This window comes from Salvelinus namaycush, unplaced genomic scaffold (assembly GCF_016432855.1).
Source record: "Salvelinus namaycush isolate Seneca unplaced genomic scaffold, SaNama_1.0 Scaffold2253, whole genome shotgun sequence".
NCBI lineage: Eukaryota > Metazoa > Chordata > Actinopteri > Salmoniformes > Salmonidae > Salvelinus > Salvelinus namaycush.
The window spans coordinates 715-20,000 of record NW_024059068.1 but is presented as its reverse complement, the minus strand read 5'-3'; the positions used below and the strand labels follow the sequence as shown (position 1 = coordinate 20,000).

General features: G+C 42.3%; 1 protein-coding gene across 1 annotated transcript in view; it reads right to left on the bottom strand.

Annotated features, from left to right (window-relative positions):
• The window catches only part of LOC120038572 (ephrin type-A receptor 6-like), a gene marked incomplete at both ends in the record, with an annotated part of 27,858 nt that extends 10,928 nt beyond the window's left edge, over positions 1-16,930 (bottom strand). The window contains 4 exon segments of the mRNA XM_038984266.1: positions 9,153-9,343; positions 13,153-13,261; positions 15,937-16,099; positions 16,806-16,930. Of these exon segments, the coding sequence (XP_038840194.1) occupies positions 9,153-9,343; positions 13,153-13,261; positions 15,937-16,099; positions 16,806-16,930 (588 nt within the window).
• Between the last annotated feature and the right edge of the window lie 2,356 nt (positions 16,931-19,286).

The following is a 19,286-nucleotide window of genomic DNA, read 5'->3' as shown; positions in this document are numbered from 1 at the left end:
TTAGACTGAACACTGTCTATAGTGCCTGAGTTAGACTGAACACTGTCTACAGTGCCTGAGTTAGACTGAACACTGTCTACAGTGCCTGAGTTAGACTGAACACTGTCTGGTTGGAAGATTCCCCCTGGTGATGAATCTCACCACTGATCTGAGTGCTGTAACTACTTTCCCCCACAGTGAGGTGACGACTAGCTACACTTAGACACAGTGTCCACTAGATGGCAGTCACGTTACTTAAAACACCAGGATCGGGACTGAGGGAAACCCTCAATAACATTCCACTGCTGGGGGATACCCTCACTGCTGGGGGAAACCCTCAATAACATTCCACTGCTGGGGGATACCCTCACTGCTGGGGGAAACCCTCAAAAACATTCCACTGCTGGGGGAAACCCTCACTGCTGGGGGAAACCCTCACTGACATTCCACTGCTGGGGGAAACCCTCACTGCTGAGGGAAACCCTCACTGACATTCCACTGCTGGGGGAAACCCTCACTGCTGAGGGAAACCCTCACTGACATTCCACTGCTGGGGGAAACCCTCAATAACATTCCACTGCTGAGGGAAACCCTCACTGACATTCCACTGCTGGGGGAAACCCTCAATAACATTCCACTGCTGAGGGAAACCCTCACTGACATTCCACTGCTGGGGGAAACCCTCACTGCTGGGGGAAACCCTCACTGACATTCCACTGCTGGGGGAAACCCTCACTGCTGAGGGAAACCCTCACTGACATTCCACTGCTGGGGGAAACCCTCACTGACATTCCACTGCTGGGGGAAACCCTCAATAACATTACACTGCTGGGAGAAATCCTCAATAACATTCCACTGCTGGGTGAAATCCTCAATAACATTCCACTGCTAGGTGAAACCCTCAATAACATTCCACTGCTGAGGGAAACCCTCAATAATATTCCACTGCTGGGGGAAACCCTCAATAACAATCCACTGCTGGGGGAAACCCTCAATAACATTCCACTGCTGGGTGAAATCCTCAATAACATTCCACTGCTGGGTGAAACCCTCAATAACATTCCACTGCTGAGGGAAACCCTCAATAATATTGCACTGCTGGGGGAAACCCTCAATAACAATCCACTGCTGGGGGAAACCCTCACTGACATTCCACTGCTGGGGGAAACCCTCACTGACATTCCACTGCTGGGGGAAACCCTCAATAACATTCCACTGCTGAGGGAAACCCTCAATAATATTCCACTGCTGGGGGAAACCCTCAATAACATTCCACTGCTGAGGGAAACCCTCACTGACATTCCACTGCTGGGGGAAACCCTCACTGACATTCCACTGATGGGGGAAACCCTCACTGCTGGGGGAAACCCTCAATAACATTCCACTGCTGAGGGAAACCCTCAATAACATTCCACTGCTGAGGGAAACCCTCACTGACATTCCACTGCTGAGGGAAACCCTCAATAACATTCCACTGCTGAGGGAAACCCTCAATAACATTCCACTGCTGAGGGAAACCCTCAATAACATTCCACTGATGGGGAAACCCTCAATAACATTCCACTGCTGAGGGAAACCCTCAAAAACATTCCACTGCTGGGGGAAACCCTCACTGCTGGGGGAAACCCTCACTGACATTCCACTGCTGAGGGAAACCCTCACTGCTGAGGGAAACCCTCACTGACATTCCACTGCTGGGGGAAACCCTCACTGCTGAGGGAAACCCTCACTGACATTCCACTGCTGGGGAAAACCCTCAATAACATTCCACTGCTGAGGGAAACCCTCACTGACATTCCACTGCTGGGGGAAACCCTCAATAACATTCCACTGCTGAGGGAAACCCTCACTGACATTCCACTGCTGGGGGAAACCCTCACTGCTGGGGGAAACCCTCACTGACATTCCACTGCTGGGGGAAACCCTCACTGCTGAGGGAAACCCTCACTGACATTCCACTGCTGGGGGAAACCCTCACTAACATTCCACTGCTGGGGGAAACCCTCAATAACATTCCACTGCTGAGGGAAACCCTCAATAATATTCCACTGCTGGGGGAAACCCTCAATAACAATCCACTGCTGGGGGAAACCCTCACTGACATTCCACTGCTGGGGGAAACCCTCACTGACATTCCACTGCTGGGGGAAACCCTCAATAACATTCCACTGCTGAGGGAAACCCTCAATAATATTCCACTGTTTGGGGAAACCCTCAATAACATTCCACTGCTGAGGGAAACCCTCACTGACATTCCACTTCTGGGGGAAACCCTCACTGACATTCCACTGATGGGGGAAACCCTCACTGCTGGGGGAAACCCTCAATGACATTCCACTGCTGGGGGAAACCCTCAATAACATTCCACTGCTGGAGGAAACCCTCAATAACATTCCACTGCTGGGGGAAACCCTCACTGACATTCCACTGCTGGGGGAAACCCTCACTGACATTCCACTGCTGAGGGAAACCCTCAATAACATTCCACTGCTAGGGGAAACCCTCAATAACATTCCACTGCTGGGGGAAACCCTCAATAACATTCCACTGCTAGGGGAAACCCTCAATAACATTCCACTGCTGGGGGAAACCCTCAATAACATTACACTGCTGGGGGAAACCCTCAATAACATTATACTGCAGGGGGAAACGCTCACTGCTGGGGGAAACCCTCAATAACATTCCACTGCTAGGGGAAACCCTCAATAACATTCCACTGCTGGGGGAAACCCTCACTGACATTCCACTGCTGGGGGAAACCCTCACTGGCATTCCACTGCTGGGGGAAACCCTCAATAACATTCCACTGCTGAGGGAAACCCTCAATAACATTCCACTGCTGAGGGAAACCCTCAATAACATTCCACTGCTGAGGGAAACCCTCAATAACATTCCACTGCTGAGGGAAACCCTCAATAGCATTCCACTGCTGGGGGAAACCCTCAATAACATTCCACTGCTGAGGGAAACCCTCAATAACATTCCACTGCTGGGGGAAACCCTCAATAACATTCCACTGCTAAGGGAAACCCTCAATAACATTCCACTGCTGAGGGAAACACTCACTGACGTTCCACTGCTGGGGGAAACCCTCAATAAAATTCCACTGCTGGGGGAAACCCTCAATGACATTCCACTGCTGGGGGAAACCCTCAATAACATTCCACTGCTGGGGGAAACCCTCAATGCTGAGGGAAACCCTCAATAACATTCCACTGCTGAGGGAAACCCTCAATGCTGAGGGAAACCCTCAATGACATTCCACTGCTGAAGGAAACCCTCAATAACATTCCACTGCTGGGGGAAACCCTCAATGCTGAGGGAAACCCTCAATAACATTCCACTGCTGGGGGAAACCCTCAATAACATTCCACTGTTGGGGGAAACCTTCAATAACATTCCACTGCTGAGGGAAACCCTCAATAACATTCCACAGTGCAGGTAGCCGGCACATAACTACTGTCTATACTGTCTATACACACCATTCTATATAACTACTTTCTATACACACCATCCTATATAACTACTGTCTATACACACCATCCTATATAACTACTGTCTATACACACCATCCTATATAACTACTGTCTATACTGTCTATACACCATCTATAACTACTTACACCATCCTATATAACTACTGTCTATACACACCTATACTACTGTCTATACACACCACCCTATATAACTACTGTCTATACACACCATCCTATATAACTACTGTCTATACTGTCTATACACACCATCCTATATAACTACTGTCTATACACACCATCCTATATAACTACTGTCTATGCACACCATCCTATATAACTACTGTCTATACTGTCTATACACACCATCCTATATAACTACTGTCTATACACACCATCCTTTATAACTACTGTCTATACACACCATCCTATATAACTACTGTCTATACACACCATCCTATATAACTACTGTCTATACACACCATCCTATATAACTACTGTCTATACACACCATCCTATATAACTACTGTCTATACTGTCTATACACACCATCCTATATAACTACTGTCTATACACACCATCCTATATAACTACTGTCTATACTGTCTATACACACCATCCTATATAACTACTGTCTATAGTGTCTTTACACACCGTCATATATAACTACCGTCTATACTGTCTATACACACCATCCTATATAACTACTGTCTATATACACCATCCTATATAACTACTGTCTATACACACCATCCTATATAACTACTGTCTATACTGTCTATACACACCATCCTATATAACTACTGTCCATACTGTCTATACACACCATCCTATATAACTACTGTCTATACACACCATCCTTTAAAACTACTGTCTATACTGTCTATATACACCATCCTATATAACTACTGTCTATACACACCATCCTATATAACTACTGTCTATACACACCATCCTATATAACTACTGTCTATACACACCATCCTATATAACTACTGTCTATACACACCATCCTATATAACTACTGTATACACACCATCCTATATAACTACTGTCTATACACACCATCCTATATAACTACTGTCTATACTGTCTATACACACCATCCTATATAACTACTGTCTATACACACCATCCTATATAACTACTGTCTATACACACCATCCTATATAACTACTGTCTATACACACCATCCTATATAACTACTGTCTATACACACCATCCTATATAACTACTGTCTATACTGTCTATACACACCATCCTATATAACTACTGTCTATACACACCATCCTATATAACTACTGTCTATACACACCATCCTATATAACTACTGTCTATACACACCATCCTATATAACTACTGTCTATACACACCATCCTATATAACTACTGTCTATATACACCATCCTATATAACTACTGTCTATACTGTCTATACACACCATCCTATATAACTACTGTCTATACACACCATCCTATATAACTACTGTCTATACACACCATCCTATATAACTACTGTCTATACACACCATCCTATATAACTACTGTCTATACTGTCTATACACACTATCCTATATAACTACTGTCTATACACACCATCCTATATAACTACTGTCTATACACACCATCCTATATAACTACTGTCTATACACACCATCCTATATAACTACTGTCTATACTGTCTATACACACCATCCTATATAACTACTGTCTATACTGTCTATACACACCATCCTATATAACTACTGTCTATACACACCATCCTATATAACTACTGTCTATACACACCATCCTATATAACTACTGTCTATATACACCATCCTATATAACTACTGTCTATACTGTCTATACACACCATCCTATATAACTACTGTCTATACACACCATCCTATATAACTACTGTCTATACACACCATCCTATATAACTACTGTCTATACTGTCTATACACACCATCCTATATAACTACTGTCTATACACACCATCCTATATAACTACTGTCTATACTGTCTATACACAACATCCTATATAACTACTGTCTATACACACCATCCTATATAACTACTGTCTATACACACCATCCTATATGACTACTGTCTATACACACCATCCTATATAACTACTGTCTATACTGTCTATACACACCATCCTATATAACTACTGTCTATACACACCATCCTATATAACTACTGTCTATACACACCATCCTATATAACTACGGTCTATACTGTCTATACACACCATCCTATATAACTACTGTCTATACACACCATTCTATATAACTACTGTCTATACACACCATCCTATATAACTACTGTCTATACACACCATTCTATATAACTACTGTCTATACACACCATCCTATATAACTACTGTCTATACACACCATCCTATATAACTACTGTCTATACACACCATCCTATATAACTACTGTCTATATACACCATCCTACATAACTACTGTCTATACTGTCTATACACACCATCCTATATAACTACTGTCTATACACACCATCCTATATAACTACTGTCTATACTGTCTATACACACCATCCTATATAACTACTGTCTATACACACCATCCTATATAACTACTGTCTATACACACCATTCTATATAACTACTGTCTATACACACCATCCTATATAACTACTGTCTATACTGTCTATACACACCATCCTATATAACTACTGTCTATACACACCATCCTATATAACTACTGCCTATACACACCATCCTATATAACTACTGTCTATACACACCATCCTATATAACTACTGTCTATACACACCATCCTATATAACTACTGTCTATACTGTCTATACACACCATCCACAATAACTACTGTCTATGCACACCATCCTATATAACTACTGTCTATACACACCATCCTATATAACTACTGTCTATACACACCATCCTATATAACTACTGTCTATACACACCATCCTATATAACTACTGTCTATACACACCATCCTATATAACTACTGTCTATACACACCATCCTATATAACTACTGTCTATACTGTCTATACACACCATCCTATATAACTACTGTCTATACACACTATCCTATATAACTACTGTCTATACTGTCTATACACACCATCCTATATAACTACTGTCTATACACACCATCCTATATAACTACTGTCTATACTGTCTATACACACCATCCTATATAACTACTGTCTATACTGTCTATACACACCATCCTATATAAATACTGTCTATACTGTCTATACACACCATCCTATATAACTACTGTCTATACACACCATCCTATATAACTACTGTCTATACTGTCTATACACACCATCCTATATAACTACTGTCTATACTGTCTATACACACCATCCTATATAACTACTGTCTATACTGTCTATACACACCATCCTATATAACTACTGTCTATACACACCATCCTATATAACTACTGTCTATACACACCATCCTATATAACTACTGTCTATATACACCATCCTATATAACTACTGTCTATACTGTCTATACACACCATCCTATATAACTACTGTCTATACACACCATCCTATATAACTACTGTCTATACACACCATCCTATATAACAACTGTGTATACACACCATCCTATATAACTACTGTCTATACACACCATCCTATATAACTACTGTCAATACTGTCTATACACACCATCCTATATAACTACTGTCTATACTGTCTATACACACCATCCTATATAACTACTGTCTATACACACCATCCTATATAACTACTGTCTATACTGTCTATACACACCATCTTATATAACTACTGTCTATACACACCATCCTATAGAACTACTGTCTATACACACCATCCTATATAACTACTGTCTATACACACCATCCTATATAACTACTGTCTATACACACCATCCTATATAACTACTGTCTATACACACCATCCTATATAACTACTGTCTATACACACCATCCTATATAACTACTGTCTATACACACCGTCCTATATAACTACTGTCTATATACACCATCCTATATAACTACTGTCTATACTGTCTATACACACCATCCTATATAACTACTGTCTATACACACCATCCTATATAACTACTGTCTATACACACCATCCTATATAACTACTGTCTATACTGTCTATACACACCATCCTATATAACTACTGTCTATACACACCATCCTATATAACTACTGTCTATACACACCATCCTATATAACTACTGTCTATACACACCATCCTATATAACTACTGTCTATACACACCATCCTATATAACTACTGTCCATACACACCATCCTATATAACTACTGTCTATACACACCATCCTATATAACTACTGTCTATACTGTCCATACACACCATCCTATATAACTACTGTCTATACACACCATCCTATATAACTACTGTCTATACACACCATCCTATATAACTACTGTCTATACTGTCTATACACACCATCCTATATAACTACTGTCTATACACACCATCCTATATAACTACTGTCTATACACACCACCCTATATAACTACTGTCTATACACACCATCCTATATAACTACTGTCTATACTGTCTATACACACCATCCTATATAACTACTGTCTATACACACCATCCTATATAACTACTGTCTATGCACACCATCCTATATAACTACTGTCTATACTGTCTATACACACCATCCTATATAACTACTGTCTATACACACCATCCTTTATAACTACTGTCTATACACACCATCCTATATAACTACTGTCTATACACACCATCCTATATAACTACTGTCTATACACACCATCCTATATAACTACTGTCTATACACACCATCCTATATAACTACTGTCTATACACACCATCCTATATAACTACTGTCTATATACACCATCCTATATAACTACTGTCTATACACACTATCCTATATAACTACTGTCTATACACACCATCCTATATAACTACTGTCTATACACACCATCCTATATAACTACTGTCTATATACACCATCCTATATAACTACTGTCTATACTGTCTATACACACCATCCTATATAACTACTGTCTATACACACCATCCTATATAACTACTGTCTATACTGTCTATACACACCATCCTATATAACTACTGTCTATACACACCATCCTATATAACTACTGTCTATACTGTCTATACACACCATCCTATATAACTACTGTCTATACACACCATCCTATATAACTACTGTCTATACCGTCTATACACACCATCCTATATAACTACTGTCTATACACACCATCCTATATAACTACTGTCTATACCGTCTATACACACCATCCTATATAACTACTGTCTATACACACCATCCTATATAACTACTGTCTATACTGTCTATACACACCATCCTATATAACTACTGTCTATACTGTCTATACACACCATCCTATATAACTACTGTCTATACACACCATCCTATATAACTACCGTGTGCATGCTTGCTTGCACGTGTGTGTGTGTGTGTGTGTGTGTGTGTGTGTGTGTGTGTGTGTGTGTGTGTGTGTGTGTGTGTGTGTGTGTGTGTGTTCTCTGTGTGTGTGTGTGGGTGTGTGCTTGCTTGCACGTGTGTGTGTGTGTGTGTGTGTGTGTGTGTGTGTGTGTGTGTGTGTGTGTGTGTGTGTGTGTGTGTGTGTGTGTGTGTGTGTGTGTGTGTGTGTGTGTGTGTGTGTGTGTGTGTCTCAGTACCTGCTCCTATCACCCTCTCGATGCGTATTCTAGAAGGATCTATCTCCTTGGTGAACTCGTGGACAGCCTGCGTTGGGTCTTCATATGTGTCAGGGTCCACATACGTCTTGATACCAGGGAAAGGAAGCACGTTGTGAAAGTCGGCCCTCTTATCCTCTGACTTCATCTTAGCCTTGATGAACCCCTGACACCTGGACCGGGAGAGAGACACAGTGGACGAGGTCAGGTAGAGGTTCCTGTCTGGCTACATTACAGACATCAGGTAGAGGTTCCTGTCTGACTACATTACAGACACATGTCAGGTAGAGGTTCCTGTCTGACTACATTACAGACACATGTCAGGTAGAGGTTCCTGTTTGACTACATTACAGACGTCAGGTAGAGGTTCCTGTCTGACTACATTACAGACACATGTCAGGTAGAGGTTCCTGTCTGAACCTCCTGTCATTGTCCATTTGGGACTCATCCTATGTCTTAGCCCAGTCCCAATCTGAACCTCCTGTCAGTGTTCATTTGGGACTCAGCCTCTGTCGTAGCCCAGTCCCAATCTGAACCCTCCTGTCAGTGTTAATTTGGGACTCATCCTATGTCGTAGCCCAGTCCCAATCTGAACCCTCCTGTCAGTGTTCATTTGGGACTCATCCTATGTCGTAGCCCAGTCCCAATCTGAACCCTCCTGTCAGTGTTCATTTGGGACTCATCCTATGTCGTAGCCCAGTCCCAATCTGAACCCTCCTGTCAGTGTTAATTTGGGACTCATCCTATGTCGTAGCCCAGTCCCAATCTGAACCCTCCTGTCAGTGTTCATTTGGGACTCAACCTATGTCTTAGCCCAGTCCCAATCTGAACCCTCCTGTCAGTGTTAATTTGGGACTCATCCTATGTCGTAGCCCAGTCCCAATCTGAACCCTCCTGTCAGTGTTCATTTGGGACTCAACCTATGTCGTAGACCAGTCCCAATCTGAACCTCCTGTCAGTGTTCATTTGGGACTCAGCCTCTGTCGTAGCCCAGTCCCAATCTGAACCTCCTGTCAGTGTCCATACACTCTCTGTCAGTCAGTAGTAGCTACAATGTTACGTTCGTCGATGGAAGGATCGGACCAAGGTGCAGCGTGGTAGACAAAACAACAAATACAAAACGAAACGTCTAGTAGGGCTAAACAGCATAGTACCAAAAACAAGATCCCACAAACTACAGGTGGGAAAAAAGGCTGCCTAAGTATGATCCCCAATCAGAGACAACGATAGACAGCTGCCTCTGATTTGGAACCATACCCGGCCAATAAAGAAATAGAAAACATAGATTGCCCCCCCTAGTCACACCCCGACCTAACCAAATAGAGAAAAGGATCTCTAAGTCAGGGTGACATACATATAGATAGGGGAGTAACCAATGAGAGGAGACAACCAGACAGCCAGCAGCCAGCAGCAGGAATGCATGCAGGGTAATTAGGCATAAAAGTGGTCCAGCCAATGGGAAAATGAGAAGGACAGCTTGGCGGATGTGGGGGTGCCTGGATGAACCGATTTGAACTGAATCACACTCAGAGATAATGAGAGGAGAGGGGGAGAGAAAGAGAGAGGAGAGAGAGGGGAGAGAGGAGGGGGAGGGAGAGGAGTGGTGGGGGAGAGAGGGGAGGAGAGGGGAGAGAGGAGAGAAAGGTGGAGGGAGAGGGAGAGGAGTGGTGGGGGAGAAAGGGGAGGAGAGGGAAGAGAGGAGAGGAGAGAGGTGGAGGGAGAGGGAGAGGAGTGGTGGGGGAGAGAAGAGGCGAGGGGAGAGAGGAGAGAGTGAGTCCTGGGGCTCTGTTCACAAACACAAACAGACCCTGCAGAGCCCCAGGACAGCAACACAATTAGACCTAACCAAATCACGAGAAAACAAAAAGATAATTACTTGACAAATTGGAAAGAATTAACAAAAAAACTGAGCAAACTAGAATGCTATTTGTCTCTAAACAGAGAGTACACAGTGACAGAATACCTGACCACTGTGACTGACACAAACTTAAGGAAATCTTTGACTATGTACAGACTCAGTGAGCATAGCCTTGCTATTGAGAAAGGCCGCCGTAGGCAGACCTGGCTCTCAAGAGAAGACAGGCTATGTGCACACTGCCCACAAAATGAGGTGGAAACTGAGCTGCACTTCCTAACCTCCTGCCTATGACCATATTAGAGACACATATTTCTTTCAGATTACACAGATCCACAAAGAATTTGAAAACAAACCCGATTCTGATAAACTCCCATATCTACTGGGTGAAATACCACAGTGTGCCATCACAGCAGCAATATTTGTGACCTGTTGCCACAAGAAAATGGCAACCAGTGAAGAACAAAAACCATTGTAAATACAACCCATATTTATGCTTATTTATTTTCCCTTTTGAATTTTCAGTATTTGTACATCCTTACAACACTGTATATATACATAATATGACATTTGAAATGTCTTTATTCTTTTGGAATTTCTGTGAGTGTAATGTTTACTGTTCATTTCTACTGTTTATTTCACTTTTGTATATTATCTATTTCACTTTGGCAATGTTAACATATGTTTCCCATGCCAATAAATCTTCTTATGGCTTGGGGGCAGTATTTCGACATCTGGATGAGAAGCGTGTCCAAAGTAAAATGACCTGTTACTCAGGCCCAGAAGCTAGGATATGCATATAATTGGTCGATTTGGATAGAAAACACTCTAAAGTTTCCAAAATTGTTAAGATAATGTCTGTGAGTATAACAGAACTAATATGGCAGGTGAAAACCTGAGGAAAATCCATCCAGGAAGTGGGATCTTTTTGATGTGGGTATTTTCAATTGAATGCCTATAGAGTATCTAATGGGTTAGGACCCAGATTGCAGTTCCTATGGCTTCCACTAGATGTCACCAGCCTTTAGACATTGTTTCAGGCTTGTTTTCTGAAAAATGAAGAAGAATGAGACCTTTTTGTCAGTGGACTGAGGAAGAAAGCAGAGCTGGTTTGCGTGCGTGACCGCTTGCTTTGTTGTTTTCCCTTTCTATTGAATACGTTATTGTCCGGTTTAAATATTATCGATTATTTAGACAATTGACATACCTGAGAATGAATTATAAACATCGTTTGACATGTTTCGACGAACTTTACCGGTACTATTAGGATGTTTTCGTCTGCATGTTTTGACTGCCTTGGAGTCAGTGGATTACTGAACACAACGCGCCAACAAAACAGAGTTTTTGGGATATAAAGAGGGACTTTATCGAACAAAACAAACATTTATTGTGTAGCTGGGACTCTTGTGACTGCAACCAGATGAAGATCTTCAAAGGTTAAGTGATTAATTTTATCGCTATTTCTGACTTTTGTAATTCCTTTACTCTGTTGTAAAAATGTTTGTATGCATTTGTAAGCAGGGGGCGCTGTCCTCAGATAATCACATGGTATGCTTTCGCCGTAAAGCCTTTTTGAAATCTGACAAAGCGACTGGATTAACGAGAAGTTAATCTTTAAACCGATGTATAACACTTGTATTTTTTATGAATGTTTATTATGACTATTTCTGTATTTTGAATTTGTCGCTCGGATGTTGTCGAGGTGGGTCGCTAGCAGAACGCCTGCACCAGAAAGGTTAAAGCCCCTTGAATTGAATTGAGAGAGAGAGGGGCACAAGTACTACTTCAGAAGTATGTTGTCAAGGCAGCCTAAGGGCACACTATTCCCCATAGGGATCTGGTCAAAAGTAGTGCACTATATAGGGAATAGGGTGTCAAAGTAGTGCACTACATAGGGAATAGGGTGTCAAAGTAGTGCACTACATAGGGAATAGGGTGTCAAAGTAGTGCACTATATAGGGAATAGGGTGTCAAAGTAGTGCACTATATAGGGAATAGGGTGTCAAAGTAGTACACTACATAGGGAATAGGGTGTCAAAGTAGTGCACTATATAGGGAATAGGGTGTCATAAAGTAGGGCACTATAAAGGGAATAGAGACATAGGCTAGGAGTGGGGTGTCTCTTACCGTCCGGTGATGAGGAAGAAGAGGGTGAGGATGATGAGCAGGGAGAACCCGCCCACGGCTGCCGTGACAACCACTAGCACCTGCCTATGGTCAGCTGCCATGCCTGAGTCTGTTACGGGACAGAGCAGAGAGAGACAAGCATACGACTTAGTACTACACACACTGGGACAAGTATACAGCTTAGTACTACACACACTGAGACAAGTATACAGCTTAGTACTACACACACTGAGACAAGTATACAACTTAGTACTACACACACTGAGACAAGTATACAACTTAGTACTACACACACTGAGACACGCATACAACTTAGTACTACACACACTGAGACAAGTATACAACTTAGTACTACACTCATTGAGACAAGTATACAACTTAGTACTACACACACTGGGACAAGTATACAACTTAGTACTACACACACTAAGACAAGTACACACTGAGACACGTATACAACTTAGTACTACACACACTGAGACACGTATTCAACTTAGTACTACACACACTGAGACAAGTATACAGCTTAGTACTACACACAATGAGACAAGTATACAACTTATTACTACACACACTGAGACAAGTATACAACTTAGTACTACACACACTGAGACAAGTATACAACTTAGTACTACACACACTGAGACACGTATACAACTTAGTACTACACACACTGGGACAAGTATACAACTTAGTACTACACACACTGAGACAAGTATACTACTTAGTACTACACACACTGAGACAAGTATACAACTTAGTACCACACACACTGAGACAAGTATACAGCTTAGTACTACACACACTGAGACAAGTATACAACTTAGTACTACACACACTGAGACAAGTATACAGCTTAGTACTACACACACTGAGACAAGTATACAGCTTAGTACTACACACACTGAGACAAGTATACAACTTAGTACTACACACACTGAGACAAGTATACAACTTAGTAGTACACACACACTGGGACAAGTATACAACTTAGTACTACACACACTGAGACAAGTATACAACTTAGTACTACACACACTGAGACAAGTATACAACTTAGTACTACACACACTGAGACAAGTATACAACTTAGTACTACACACACTGAGACAAGTATACAACTTAGTACTACACACACTGAGACAAGTATACAACTTAGTACCACACACACTGAGACAAGTATACAACTTAGTACTACACACACTGAGACAAGTATGCAACTTAGTACTACACACACTGAGATAAGAATACAACTTAGTACTACACACACTGAGACAAGTATACAACTTAGTACTACACTCATTGAGATAAGTATACAACTTAGTACTACACACACTGGGACAAGTATACAACTTAGTACTACACACACTAAGACAAGTACACACTGAGACACGTATACAACTTAGTACTACACACACTGAGACAAGTATACAGCTTAGTACTACACACAATGAGACAAGTATACAACTTATTACTACACACAATGAGACAAGTATACAACTTATTACTACACACACTGAGACAAGTATACAACTTAGTACTACACACACTGAGACAAGTATACAACTTAGTACTACACACACTGAGACACGTATACAACTTAGTACTACACACACTGGGACAAGTATACAACTTAGTACTACACACACTGAGACAAGTATACTACTTAGTACTACACACACTGAGACAAGTATACAACTTAGTACCACACACACTGAGACAAGTATACAGCTTAGTACTACACACACTGAGACAAGTATACAACTTAGTACTACACACACTGAGACAAGTATACAGCTTAGTACTACACACACTGAGACAAGTATACAGCTTAGTACTACACACACTGAGACAAGTATACAACTTAGTACTACACACACTGAGACAAGTATACAACTTAGTAGTACACACACACTGGGACAAGTATACAACTTAGTACTACACACACTGAGACAAGTATACAACTTAGTACTACACACACTGAGACAAGTATACAACTTAGTACTACACACACTGAGACAAGTATACAACTTAGTACTACACACACTGAGACAAGTATACAACTTAGTACTACACACACTGAGACAAGTATACAACTTAGTACCACACACACTGAGACAAGTATACAACTTAGTACCACACACACTGAGACAAGTATGCAACTTAGTACTACACACACTGAGATAAGAATACAACTTAGTACTACACACACTGAGACAAGTATACAACTTAGTACCACACACACTGAGACAAGTATACAGCTTAGTACTACACACACTGAGACAAGTATACAACTTAGTACTACACACACTGAGACAAGTATACAACTTAGTACTACACACACACTGAATCACACACACACACACACACACACACACACACACACACACACACACACACACACACACACACACACACACACACACACACACACACACACTGAGAAACACACACACTGAAACACACACACTGAAACACACACACTGAGAAACACACACACACACACGCACACACACACACACACACACACACACACACACACACACACACACACACACTGAGAACACACACACTGAGAAACACACACACTGAGAACACACACACTGAGAACACACACTGAGAGAACACACACACACACACACACACACACACACACACACACACACACACACACACACACTGAAACACACACACACACACAGAAACACACACACAGAGAAACACACAGACACAGAGAAACACACACACAGAGAAACACACAGACACACAGACGCGTGTCCTCACCCTCGTCCCCGGTGGAGAAGTCAAACGTGTCGCTGTAAGCGGTGAAGCCTGCGGCGGTGCGAGCGCGCACGTGGAACACGTACACGGTGGAGGGCTTGAGACCGGTCACGATGACGCTGAGGGCCTTGGTACGGGTCGATGAGTATCCCGACTGTTCCTGTTCCTGGTGAGGACACACCCCAAATGACTTCACTTACAACAGGGTGGGAGCAAAAAAAGACATACAGAAGCCACCTCCAGGAGCACTGGTTAACAGACCTTTTTATCCAATGTGTCTTACATTTGACTTATTTTACCTTTATTTTACCAGGTAAGTTGAGAACATGTTCTCATTTACAGCAACGACCTGGGGAATAGTTACAGGGGAGAGGAGAGGGGATGAATGAGCCAATTGTAAGCTGGGGATGATTAGGTGACCGTAATGGTTTGAGGGCCAGATTGGGAATTTAGCCAGAACACCGGGGTTAACACCCCTACTCTTACGATAAGTGCCATGGGATCTTTTAATGACCTCAGAGAGTCAGGACACCAGTTTAACGTCCCATCTGAAAGACGGCACCCTACACAGGGCAATGTCCCCAATCACTGCCCTGGGGCATTGGGATATTTTTTTAGACCAGAGGAAAGAGTGCCTCCTACTGGCCCTCCAACACCACTTCCAGCAACACCTGGTCTCCCATCCAGGGACCGACCAGGACCAACCCTGCTTAGCTTCAGAAGCAAGCCGGCAGTGGTATGCAGGGCGGTATGGCTGGCATACAGTGAGTGTATACATTTTAGTATGTGAACCGTGTGGGAATTGAACCGACAACCTTCGCATTTCTCTATACAACTAAAGTGTTACAGAAATGTGGTCTATAGGACGTTACCTTATCGTAGTACTTGATCTCATAGTCCAGTATGACGTTAGGCTGCTGTTCTGCCTCCGGCCAGGAGAGGGCGATACTGTTGTCAGATGCCCAGTCCTTCCTCACCACGCCGACCAGAGAAGGACCTGCAGAGACACGTTCACAGGCCTGGGTCAAATTACATTGTGTAAAATACTCCCAAATACTCATCAGTGGTTTGGACCAGGGGGAGAACGACTGTCGCCTCTCAATTCAGAATACAGGATGCCCCACTTCCTGACCTTAGCAAACTAAAACCGATTCCTGCCCTTAACAAGATAAAACCGACTTCCTGCCCTTAGTAAGATAAAACCGACTTCCTGAGCTTAACAAGATAAAACCGACTTCCTGACCTTAGCAAGATAAAACCGACTTCCTGACCTTAGCAAGATAAAACCGACTTCCTGACCTTAGCCAGCTAAAACCGACTTCCTGACCTTCGCAAGATAAAACCGACTTCCTGACCTTCGCAAGATAAAACCGACTTCCTGACCTTCGCAAGATAAAACCGACTTCCTGACCTTAGCAAGATAAAACCGACTTCCTGACCATAACAAGATAAAACTGACTTCCTGACCTTAACAAGATAAAACCGACTTCCTGACCTTAGCAAGATAAAACCGACTTCCTGACCTTAGCAAGATAAAACTGAATTCCTGACCTTAACAAGATAAAACTGACTTCCTGACCTTAACAAGATAAAACTGACTTCCTGACCTTAGCAAGATAAAACTGACTTCCTGACCTTAACAAGATAAAACCCGACTTCCTGACCTTAACAAGATAAAACCCGACTTCCTGACCTTAGCAAGATAAAACCGACTTCCTGACCTTAGCAAGATAAAACCGACTTCCTGACCTTAGCTAGATAAAACCGACTTCCTGACCTTAGCAAGATAAAACCGACTTCCTGACCGTAGCAAGATAAAACTGACTTCCTGACCTTAGCAAGATAAAACCGACTTCCTGACCTTAGCAAGATAAAACCGACTTCCTGCCCTTAACAAGATAAAACCGACTTCCTGCCCTTAGTAAGATAAAACCGACTTCCTGAGCTTAACAAGATAAAACCGACTTCCTGACCTTAGCAAGATAAAACCGACTTCCTGACCTTAGCAAGATAAAACTGACTTCCTGACCTTAGCCAGCTAAAACCGACTTCCTGACCTTCGCAAGATAAAACCGACTTCCTGACCTTCGCAAGATAAAACCGACTTCCTGACCTTCGCAAGATAAAACCGACTTCCTGACCTTAGCAAGATAAAACCGACTTCCTGACCTTAACAAGATAAAACCGACTTCCTGACCTTAGCAAGATAAAACTGACTTCCTGACCTTAACAAGATAAAACTGACTTCCTGACCTTAGCAAGATAAAACCGACTTCCTGACCGTAACAAGATAAAACCGATTCCTGCCCTTAACAAGATAAAACCGACTTCCTGCCCTTAGTAAGATAAAACCGACTTCCTGAGCTTAACAAGATAAAACCGACTTCCTGACCTTAGCAAGATAAAACCGACTTCCTGACCTTAGCAAGATAAAACCGACTTCCTGACCTTAGCCAGCTAAAACCGACTTCCTGACCTTCGCAAGATAAAACCGACTTCCTGACCTTCGCAAGATAAATCGACTTCCTGACCTTCGCAAGATAAAACCGACTTCCTGACCTTAGCAAGATAAAACCGACTTCCTGACCATAACAAGATAAAACTGACTTCCTGACCTTAACAAGATAAAACCGACTTCCTGACCTTAGCAAGATAAAACCGACTTCCTGACCTTAGCAAGATAAAACTGAATTCCTGACCTAAACAAGATAAAACTGACTTCCTGACCTTAACAAGATAAAACTGACTTCCTGACCTTAGCAAGTAAACTGACTTCCTGACCTTAACAAGATAAACGCCGACTGCTTCCTGATCTAACAAGATAAAACCCGACTTCCCTGCCCTTACAAGATAAACCGCTTCCTGACGTTAGGCAGACTAAACCCGACTTCCTGACCCTTACAGATAAAACCCCGACTCCTGACCGTTAACAAGATAAAACCGACTTCCTGACCTTAGCTTAGATAAAACCGACTTCCCTGACCTTAGCAAGATAAACCGACTTCCTGACCGTGAGCAAGATAAAACTGACCTTCCTGACCTTAGCAAGATATAAAACCAAAACCGACCTTCCTGACCTTAAGCAGATAAAACAGACTTCCTGCCCTTAACAAGATAACACCGAATTCCTGTGCCCTTATAAGATACAAACCGACTTCCTGAGCTTACAAGATAAAACCGCTTCCTGACCTTAGTCAAAGATAACCCTGACTGTTCCTGACCTTAGCAAGATAAAACTGACTTCCTGACCTTAGCCATCTAAAACCGACTTCCTACCTTCGCAAGAATAAAAAAAAACCGACTTCCTGACCTAACCTTCTTCGCAAGATAAAACCGACTTCCTGACCTTAGCA